The 11,726-nt window shown below is 30.5% G+C and overlaps 1 protein-coding gene across 1 annotated transcript in view; it reads right to left on the bottom strand.

The window, feature by feature from the left end:
- Positions 1–11,726, bottom strand: part of LOC106463563 (neurobeachin-like) — a 75,920-nt gene that overhangs the window by 53,473 nt on the left and 10,721 nt on the right. The window contains exons 3-12 of the mRNA XM_022391103.1: positions 9,909–10,035; positions 8,746–8,846; positions 7,648–7,743; positions 6,690–6,811; positions 6,340–6,466; positions 3,309–3,365; positions 2,322–2,462; positions 1,570–1,632; positions 1,368–1,435; positions 844–952 (exon numbers count right to left, since the gene is read on the bottom strand). Of these exons, the coding sequence (XP_022246811.1) occupies positions 844–952; positions 1,368–1,435; positions 1,570–1,632; positions 2,322–2,462; positions 3,309–3,365; positions 6,340–6,466; positions 6,690–6,811; positions 7,648–7,743; positions 8,746–8,846; positions 9,909–10,035 (1,011 nt within the window). The remainder of the gene's footprint in view (positions 1–843; positions 953–1,367; positions 1,436–1,569; positions 1,633–2,321; positions 2,463–3,308; positions 3,366–6,339; positions 6,467–6,689; positions 6,812–7,647; positions 7,744–8,745; positions 8,847–9,908; positions 10,036–11,726) is intronic.

Below are 11,726 nucleotides of genomic sequence, written 5' to 3'. Positions count from 1 at the left end.
TTCTATACTGTTCACACTGTACATCAAGCAAGATACAAAACACTTCTATACTGTTCACACTGTACAACAAACAAGATAAGCACTTCTATACTGTTCACACTGTACAACAAACAAGATACAAAACACTTCTATACTGTTCACACTGTACATCAAGCAAGATACAAAACACTTCTATACTGTTCACACTGTACAACAAACAAGATAAACACTTCTATACTGTTCACACTGTACATCAAGCAAGATACAAAACACTTCTATACGGTTCACACTGTACAACAAACAAGATAAATACTTCTATACTCATTTCAGTTTCAAGGTATCAAGTTATATCAACTTAACATTTTAGTTCAAAATCAATAATTCATTTAAAAACCAAGAGAGATATTCTGTAGTATATACCCCATTTTAAGCAATAATGTTTTATGCAAATTTTGTTATTTAACACTGAGAGTATAAGAATCTTTTTATAAGTGGACAGAACTTATGGTTTTATTGTCAATCTTCTAAATTTACTTGTATTGTAGTTATGATTGATGAAGCATATAGAACTTTATTGTACTACTGTTCTTTCAGTAAATATTTTACAAACGGAGGAAACTTAAAGACAGTTTGCTTATTTAAACTTTGAAAAACATTTACGTTTTGAAAATGTTTCACAAATTAAGATACAAGGGTTTTAGTTCTACTACAAAGCTTTGGCTACTTTGTGTTAAATTTTGCTTTTCAAGTTGATTAGAAACACAACTCAGACTTACCTAACAAACTTAAAATAACAATATTTAGTTCTTAAATCATAATAAGTCAGTATTATATATATTAAAACATACGCTACAGTGCAATCACCTTTTGTAACAGGTAACTGATAACAAGGAACCCCTTGTTTTGGATCATGTGGTGCTGGACGGTTGGATATCGCTCAACGATGTTACACACAAAGCTGATTATAGTGGAACTGTAAAAATAGTGGAGAATCAGCAACTAAATAAACAAAAACTTAATAAATGAAACTAACCTCTCAGGCAGCAGTGATATAGGTTATAATGTATCATAGCTTACAGAAATTAACCTATCACACAGTTCGGAAGTAGTTTTAGGAGTTCACATACTGGTGTTATAGCTTCATATTACCTAACATATCACACAGTTCTGAAGTAGTTTTAGGAGTTCACATACTGGTGTTATAATTTATATTATAATTATACTTTTCATCTGTTCCAAATTTCTAATGAGTTTGTTCAAATGAACATACTTTCGTTTCAAACATTGTATTTTCTATCAACTAGTGTACAGTATTAACATGTAGAGTGGTTAATAAGGGATAAAGTGGTCATGTTACATTAATTTTAATTGCACTAGAAAGGCCTTACCAGACGTTATTTTGGTAAGCTGACCCACCCATTGGAATATCAAGTTGGCCAAGTAGAGGGAACAGTATCTGTAAGGAATTAGAAGACCATTCTTTTAAAGCTAAGCTGTCAGATATATGTAATGAGATTCAAACATCTAAATCAAATTATCTGAATAACAATAATGAAATCTTTACTTAGATACTAAAAGTGAAATCCTTACCTGAATACCACCTACAGCAGTTAAGGTTCTGTGAATGGAGTGAGTTGTAATAGCTTTAACATCCTAAAGGATGAAACAACAACATTTATATTAGAAAAATATAAATACATCACAGTATTTTTCATACATGTTCAAAAACAAATACCAATTTTCACAAAATACACGGTGGACCAAAATTATCTTTCCTATATTAAAATGTAATAAGTAAGTAACATGCAGTTAGTTAGTTAATTAATTATCAAATTTTAAAATAGGAGAGAGAACTTTTGACCACCCTGTATTCTTACATCATCGTACAGACAGCTCTAGTTTCTTTCCCAAACTAACAGAAACAGAATAAGAAGCATACTGCATTTCATACGTTACTTTATATCAAAAATACTAATTATATATATATTCAGTATAGAGAATTTAAAGATTAGAAAACATCAAATCATAGAACAGCTACAGTTTCAAACATTATTACATCTAACCAACCATTACCCAGGCAATATTTAATATGTACTAAAATTAAAGTCTGGTTTTACTATGTAAAGTCCTATCACACAGGGTTACACCGAATTAACAACAGTTCTACTACAAAACGTCTTAGTCACTGGGTTATACTGAATTAACACAGTTCTACTTAGAAAAACCCTAGCACACAAGGTTATAATGAATTTAAAAGTCCATAAATAGTTAAGTCTTATGATTAAACATACAACTTAACGACAGAATTTAAACTTCTTTTCTACAATACAAGGTGATGGTACCTGAAGCATAAGTGCATGCGGAGTGTGAACAAAGTACGTAGAATTCCCTTTAGGTGCAACTTGGAGACATAGTTGACGATCTGTTGCCACAGGATTGTACAGGAAAACAATCTGGCTTGATAGTTTTCCATCATAGAGCACCTGATGTTTGGTGAACAAAAAAAAAAAGATGAAATAATTTAAATTTTATGTAAATCCTATATCATTGATAAACACAGCATTAGAATATATTTATTTATTACACAAGTTCACCATAGATTATAACTGGTTTTATTTTACTTTCTCAAAACAAGTTCCTAACACCAGTTGACAATAAACAATTAAAAACTATAACTACCTTCTCAAGACAAGTTAGTAACACCAGTTGTCAATAAATGAAGTAAAAACTATAACTACCTTCTCAAGAGAAGTTAGTAACACCAGTTGTCAATAAATGAACTAAAAACTATAACTACCTTCTCAAGACAAGTTAGTAACACCAGTTGTCAATAAATGAACTAAAAACTATAACTACCTTCTCAAGACAAGTTAGTAACACCAGTTGATTGCAAATAAAATAAAAAACTATAATTACTTTCTATAGATGAGTTAGTAATTTCAGTTTACCATATATAACAAAAAATTATAACTACCTTATCAAGATGAGCTATTAACACCAGTTAACCATAAGTCACCTAAAAAACTTGAATTACTTTATAAACTCCAGTTACAAATTAGAATATTAATTACAAATTCTTTCTTAAAAACAAATTACTAAACAGTGGTATTTGTACACAGTTCAACTTGGTCTATAAAAGTAAAACATTTTTATCTATGAGAAAGAAAAATAAACCTGTTATATAGATCCAATGAAATTGAAAATTTGAGTTTTAAAACCTTTTTTTTTTACTTTTATACAAAGTTCCAAGTGTGAAAACAAAAAGGGAACATCTTAAATTCTGGTTACAATTCCTTACATTACCACATTCCAGTTATAGAAACACTTGCCTTTTTAAGGTTATCAGGCAAAGAAGCAATGTTCTCTTCTTCAAACCTGAATTGATTCTACAAATGCAGAGAAAAAACAAGTTTTCATTTGTTTTCTAACTGATTTGTTCGGTTAAAAATATCGTGTGAAACATCAATGAACAGAAAAATATGTAAAAGTATATCAATTTTCACACTTGTAAATTTTCTTAAAGTAATTTATCATCAAGCCTTAATTTATTAATTAATATAGAGATAAAATCACTTAACTCTCTCAATATGGACTCAGTCAATTTGACCGACCATGTGACCTTTTTGTACTCTTAAATGGTTTTCACAGATTTGATACTACTAACTTTTAATGTAGTATGTATATTTTCACAAAATTTGGTAGTCTTTCAGTAAGCATTATCAGTCTTTCACATACAAAAAAAATCATATTTTTGGTGAAGTATTGTAAATAAACTAAAAAAAGATTTGCCGTGAATATATCGAGTAGTTGCTTTGAATAGTCCATATGCAAAGTGATTTCATGATAAGATTAAAAATACTTTTCTTCATCTCAAAAATCTCAGATTTGATTTGTGTAATCTCTAATTTCAAATGTTTTTTTTTTCAGTAAAAATTTATATTTTATCTGTTATTTTCGCTACACTAACTCTATTACAATATCGGTCAATTTGATCAATCTCGTAACCACCAAAAAAAATCTAAATAAATCTAAATTACCCTTTTTTTCTTTCTAGAATGACTTCAAATTGTAACATGAAACTACAAACTATAAAAAATAACAAAGTACTTACCCTAATGTTTTTTTTCTTGCTGTTGAATGTCAATGACACTTAAACCTACTTTTTTATACTAATGGTAGTAATGCACTAAATAATTTTTATTTAATTAATGCACCAAAGAACATAGACTAATAACATGCAAAAAGTAGACAATGTTCCCTAACTCTCAAAATTTTTCTGGCTTTGTAACCATGTGACAAGATCTGTTACAAATTCGTCTAAGCTAGTCGATATCTTTTGTGTGGGAACAAAGCTTGTACTAAAAGAGAAATTGACAATTATCTGTTTAGAAAACAATGTAATATAATATGTTATTTGATAGATGAAAAACTTAGCTTTCTATTGGTTATAGATAATATATAATTAAACGTGAGAGAGAACTATTAACAAATCCTGAAAGAGAAGATGTGACAGGTGGGTTTGACAAGAACAGTCTGATTTTCTATTTGATAGCTCTATAACCAAACTGTCTATATTGGCTGAAACACAGGTTATCAATATTTTACATGTTTGTATCAACTGAGGACCAAGTTATTAAGGTAATTAACCCTATCGCAATAATTATCCTTTACTGTACGTTGTGAGGTTTTAGTGACTGACATTAAAAATATTATTAATCTAATTTTTGTTTAAGTTATACCAATTAGTATAGCGTAAAATCATAGTTAATAATCCATATTTTAATAGTATACAAGTTTTAAGTTCTTAATTTTATAAGGCAATATTTTAAAGAATCTCGAATTTCCCCTAGCATGACACACATGACACATTTTCTCTAGGCATCTTCTCTTCACTATTTTATCCACCATCCCTCCAAAAAGTACAAAATTAAACATAAATTACTCACTATAAAATCATCATTGTTCAGACAATCCATAATTTTTGTAGCCTTTAATTTTTTTTTTGTAAGAATTTAAAAAAATACAAAATAAAGTAGAAGTTTAATAACAGTAAAATTAGTGAGCTATAAAATACATCTGTTTTGAAACATGTTTTTCCTTATTCAGTGGTATATGGTGGCCTTAGTTTGCATCTATAGTCGGTGGAGTAAGTGTGAAACTAAGTGTTTTGTGAATGGACAGTTAGCTTCCAGTACAGAAATGGCTTGGTTTGTTAACACCTATGATGTAAGTATGAAAAAACCTCCTTTACTTTCGTGGAGTATCTTTAATTTTTCATTCTGTTTCTTAAAAAGTGATATCTTTATATGATATAATCTTCTCCTTGGATGTATAAACGTTTTATATTCATGTATAAAGTATAATGTTTATATTATTGCCATTCAGAATATTTCTTGATTTGTATTGTGTACTGGTTCACAAAAATAAATATTGGACTTCATATAAGTATTTCCTATTTTGTGAAATTCATTGCAAGAGGAATAACATATTGTTTTATAAAAAGCTGACAAATATATATATATTAAACTTTGCTTACCTTTTTCTCCTGTCATTAAAGTTGGTTGTAGTATAGGTTAAAACACATAAATATGAATTGATTTTATTGGTTCTTCAAATCTTGATTATTTCTTTTTGTTTTGACTTCAGCCATTTGATAAGTGTTTTATCGGAGCAGCTCCAGAACTACAGGAGAAGAATGCTTTTTGTGGTCAAATGTCAGCTGTCTACTTGTTTAGTGAAGCACTGTCTGCTCATCAGATCTGTGCTATTCACCGGTTGGGCCCAGGTTATCAAGTAAGTACAGCATATCTAACTTTTTCATTCAAACTCATACGTATCAACAAGTTAGGAACTACAAAATTTGGCGTCCATTCATCAGAGCATGGTAAAAGCAAATACATAAAATTTTATATAAACAGTGTATATAATTAAAATACAAAATCTTATTTCTGATAATTTAAAAATGTTTTGCAACATATTATTATCACTAAAGTTTGGCATTATTCTCAGTAACGTAAATTCATACTCAAAAAAAAAGTTAACTATTTTAGTATATTCTGGTAAATGAAATAATAAGCAACAACTGACAACTCTTTCTTGATCCACTATTTCATACAAAATACACAATAACCTATTTAAAAATCGAGAAACTTTTATGTTTGAAAGATTAAAATAACTCTAAAATTGATTTTGAGAACATTAACAATGTATTTACTATCTGAAATTCAAACACTGATGTTAAGTCAGGGCTAGATACACAATTTAATTAGTCACCAAACATAAGAAAATTACAGAAACTACTCAGAGTAAGCATTCAGAAAACCAAGTTCAATATGCCATTTATTTTGGTAACAGACTCACCTTTCTTGGCTGAAACTCATACTTCACACATTCTTGATATCCTTTCCCTTTGATTTTGATACTTGTAAAGACCAAACAATTTCCTACAAAATGGGCTGAGTAACCCACCTCTTTACTGGTTCGAAAACTGGAAGAAAGATTCAATGACAAAACTTAGATGTATGATTGATATTACTGCTCTGAGTGTGGCACATGGTCTGGTTCACTGGTAATAATCATATCTAGTCAAAATTCCAGACAAAAATGTGACAGCAGGAAACAGAATTTATGGCTCATATATCAAAACTTTTCAATTGATGTTCTTTTGCATATTAAAAATCAAAACTTGTTATTAATGCTTTTGAACTAACCTGAATAGAAATGGTTTCTCACGTTCAATGTTTACACTGTTTATTGGATCCAGTCGAAACCAAGTGCTGAATGTCCAACCATTCTGATATGGCCATTTTGCAAGTGGAGGTAAAGCAATGGCCTGAAATATCATTAGAAATTTCTCAGTACAACTAAAATTACTAGATTAAAACCTAATCTTTGACCAAAAATTATTTTAACACTGATAATTGGACTTTAAGTTTTTATGGACTGTACCTGTCAGTAGGTAGGATCGGATGAGGTTTTGGTCTTTGTGTTGAGGTCATCATGAGGTGACCTTAATGTTTGTAGTTTTGTTGAAATGTCTACAAAACTACTTGATGAATATCTGTACTAGCCGTCCCTATTTTTGAACTCATATGATTAGAGGAAACCAGTTAGTCAACACCATCTTCCACCAACTCTTGGGCTATTCTAATAGTGGTATTTGACAATCACTATCATATCTCCATAACACACGCATGACTCCATAAGTGCAGCGAATGACATATTTTTTTGGCATAAAGGAGTATAAACCATGGAATCTCAGACCCACAGTCTGGCACACTAACCACTGGGCCACACTCACCTTAGTATGATGGAAAGAACAAATCATTGTGTACTCTAGATAGGCATAATCCAAAGGAACTTCAAATACGTAAAATCTAATTCTGTCTAAAACAAACTACAGATAAATATTAGTTTGAGGAAAATATTTTATTATTTCATACATTTATTATATCTGAAAGTTGTTGTGCTAAAAATCACATTTCTATATCTTGTTGCTTACAAAGGTAACAGTAAAGTTCACACCACACTCACTATACATGTCCCCTTCCTAAGAGAAAATCTATTACAGTAAAGTTCACACCACACTCACTGTACATGTCCCCTTCCTTAGAGAAAGTCAGGACATTCTTAACGGTTTTACAACCTTAACCAAGAGGGGGCACTTACAGTTCCTTTTTTCCCAGAGAAACTGAAGAATGTATCCGGCCCTTGACGAAGTGGAAGTTGACGTAAAATGGATAAGAGCTTCACTGAATGTCTCGGCTGAAAGTTGTTAAATGATGCACATGAGTATCAAAGAAATCTCTAAAACTAAAGACAATGTCTAGACTGAAAATTATTACAAAAGGTTAAATGATGCACATGTGTATCGAAAAAATCTAAAAATACAGACAATGTTTAGATTGAAAGGTGGTACAAAAGGTTAAATGATGCAAGTGTATTGAAAAAATCTCTAAAACCAACAATGAATGTCAGCTGGAAATTATAAAAAATATTAAATGATGTACACATATATGGAAAGAAAATCTCTAAAAATACTGACACTGAATGTTTCAGCTAAACGTTTTCACAAAAGGCTTAGTGACATACTGAACTATGATATTATGCTAAGTGACAAACTGTACTATGATATTATGCTTAGTGACATACTGAACTATGATATTATGCTAGGTGACATACTGAACTATGATATTATGCTAAGTGACATACTGAACTACGATATTATGCTTAGTGACATACTGAACTATGATATGCTAAGTGACATACTGAACTATGATATTATGCTAAGTGACATACTGAACTATGATATTATGCTAGGTGACATACTGAACTATGATATTATGCTAAGTGACATACTGAACTATGATATTATGCTAAGTGACATACTGAACTGGAAACATACAAAGATAGTATGAAAGGACTGAGTACTCGTGAATATTTCTGTGAGAGTTTGTTTAGATCTTTTTTTTCACTAGTTATGAAAAGAAAAAGTAACATTCAGCTTTAGTGATAAAAATAGTTTTTATATATAAAATGCAAAGGAAATACAATAAGTATCACAAAATGAAAAAAAAAAACATAAGAATGTTATTTTAATAAATAAAATTAAACCAATATTTATGATAGTTGTGTTGTAATTATGTTAAAAGTTTAATACCTGACTCTGTCTTGCTTCATTTTTTCTTGATAAAATTCTATATATCAAAACAGCTGTTGTAAGGTTGAAAGCATCTTAATATGAAAGGCACAAATACATCAACTCACCCACTGTCCTTTGTCTGCTTTCATACACCCAATGAGAAGCTTAAACTCTTTTACCGAGATGCTATAACTGGACAGTACTCCCAAAAGTTCAATAAGTAAATCTAGAAAAATTGACAATAAAATTTCACCCTTTATCTGTTATTGTTTTACTTTCAAACACATAGAGTAAAAAATGACTGTAAAGTGTAAAAAAAAAATCAATCAAAACTTACATGAGAAACATAAATATTATCAGGTATTACCTCAGGAACATGGAAATTATCAGGTATAACTTTAGACATAAAAATGTTATATTGATTCAGAAATACGGATCTTATCAGATACTAGTTTAGGAACATGGAAATTATCAGGTATAACTTTAGAAATACAGACATCATCAGATATTACTTTAGAAACATAAATGTTATTAGGTATTACCTCAGGAACATGGAAATTATCAGGTATAACTTTAGACATAAAAATGTTATATTGATTCAGAAATACGGATCTTATCAGATATTACTTTAGGAACATGGATGTTATCAGGTATTAGTCTAGGAACATGAATGTTATCGATTATCAGTTTAGGAACATGAACATTATTTCTACCAACTAGTACAGAAGGTTGAAAGTCCAAAAAAGCATTACCCGAGAGAATCAGTAACTCTTAGATTCACAAATGTAAAATAAACAGAAATATACTTAAGTAACAATCATATTCTATACAATAACAGAGTAACTTGACAAAACTAAAGCTGTTCTATGTTGACTAAAATGAACCTATAGATAAACATAAAGCATCTGACAGTTTCCTTATTTTATGTCAAACAGTCACAACTAGAGCTGTAGTTTTACACTGAATACTTTGTAAAAAAAAAAAATCTATATTAATCTTAAAAATTCATTAAACCTGTTCATGCTTTTCTTTTATCTGTTTGGACTGGCCTCCATCTAAATAAAGTTTCTAGCTCGTGAAATTTGAGCACTTTATCTCTGTGGTGAACAATTAATTTTCTTTCCTTAACTAAACCTCCACCTGGAAGATGGCTAATCAAATTCTGAACAATTAACTTTCTTTAGTGAATTCACCCATAAGTTAATAGATGCCTAATAAAATAGTGAACAGTTAATTTTCTTTACCCAAATCAATAATTAATCAATAGATAATAAGTTGATTCACATACCAGCAACAATATCTTCCACCTTTGATATCCGTTTCAACACGTGCTCAATCAGGCTAACCTCTGTACAAGCTTGAAGATTTCTGACACTTTTTTTAAGGGTGGCTACAAATATGCTCCATACTTCTGCCTGTTATCAGTTAATGATAACTAAATATGTTCTTTTCATCAATAAAAATAGTTACAATAGCAACAAAAATATTGGTTAAACAAATAATGTGCCTTTTTTTTAGTTTTTGTATTAATCTAAAATGTAGACAATGATATAACTTCTTTACAGAGATTATAAAACTGAAAAACATTTAATTTCTAACACAGACTGAAGCATCTTTTAGTTTCTCTAAATTTGCTTATTCAACATTTTTTTCAGTCTGAAAAGTACAGTATATAAAAATAAATGTACATGAAAGAGTGCAACAGGTCAATTCTCAGTAAGTACTTGAACTCAAAGATGGTATTATAAAACAGCAGGGTAATAAGCCTTTAAACACCCACCCAGGTCTACACAAGGCACTATAATAAAACAACAGGGTTATAAGACTATGAACATTCAGGCCTACACAGGGTACTATAAAACAGCATGGTAATAACACTTTCAACATTCACCCAGGCCTACACAGGGTACTATAAAACAGTAGGGTAATAACACTTTAAACATTAACCCAGGACTACACAGGGTACTATAAAACAGCATGGTAATAACACTTTCAACATTCACCCAGGCCTACACAGGGTACTATAAAACAGCACGGTAATAACACTTTCAACATTCACCCAGGCCTACACAGGGTACTATAAAACAGCAGGGTGGTAAGCCTTTAAACACCCACCCAGGTCTACACAAGGCACTATTAAAACAATAGGGTAATAACGACTTTAAACATTAACCCAGGACTACACAGGGTACTATAAAACAGCACGGTAATAACACTTTCAACATTCACCCAGGCCTACACAGGGTACTATAAAACAGCAGGGTGTTAAGCCTTTAAACACCCACCCAGATCTACACAAGGCACTATAATAAAACAACAGGGTTATAAGACTTTGAACATTCAGGCCTACACAGGGTACTATAAAACAGTAGGGTGGTAAGTTTAGACACATGTCCAAGCCTACCTATTTACTATGAGACAACAGTACAAGACTATAAACATATCCAAGCCTATAGACGGTACTATAAGACAACAGCATACAAAAACTTTAAACACATATCCAGGCAAACAGAATAAAACTTTTAACTGTAAAGTACCTAGCTAGGTTCACCCTGCTCTGAGGGAAAAATTGCATTATTTAATTGAAAGAATTATAGAAAATAAGCTTGTAGGCCTTCTTCAGAGATGTTTTTACTTACTTCAATATTCAAATGAATTCAATAAAAAAAGTTGTATTTATTTAATTTTACCCATATAAAATTTTTAAAAATCTCTAATATTGATTTTTGGTTGATTTCAGCTTGTTCTGAATGAAAACATCAGTTTCTGGAAGTTTCCTGAATTTTTTTGAGCATAATAAGGTACTCATATGCCCTATAAAAAAACAAAAACAACACTATTGAAAAAAATTGCACCAATTTGAGCATTGTACCTTGATAGAAGTGTAATTTTATCCATTCTTATCAATCACTGTTTCTCAACCTCACCTGTCATGGTGTTATGTGAATGGCCTATATCTTAGCTTCAAAAAGTCATAGGCTGATGATCTACACACATAATGAAAACACTCACCAGAACCAAACATTATTTCTAACCAAGATATTAGAAGGCCTACTGAAAACACTCACCAGAACCAAACATTATTTCTAACCAAGATATTAGAAGG

Source organism: Limulus polyphemus, unplaced genomic scaffold, assembly GCF_000517525.1.
Source record: "Limulus polyphemus unplaced genomic scaffold, Limulus_polyphemus-2.1.2 Scaffold1438, whole genome shotgun sequence".
NCBI lineage: Eukaryota > Metazoa > Arthropoda > Merostomata > Xiphosura > Limulidae > Limulus > Limulus polyphemus.
The sequence above is the reverse complement of the archived record's forward strand: the minus strand, read 5'-3'. Positions and strand labels throughout refer to the sequence as shown.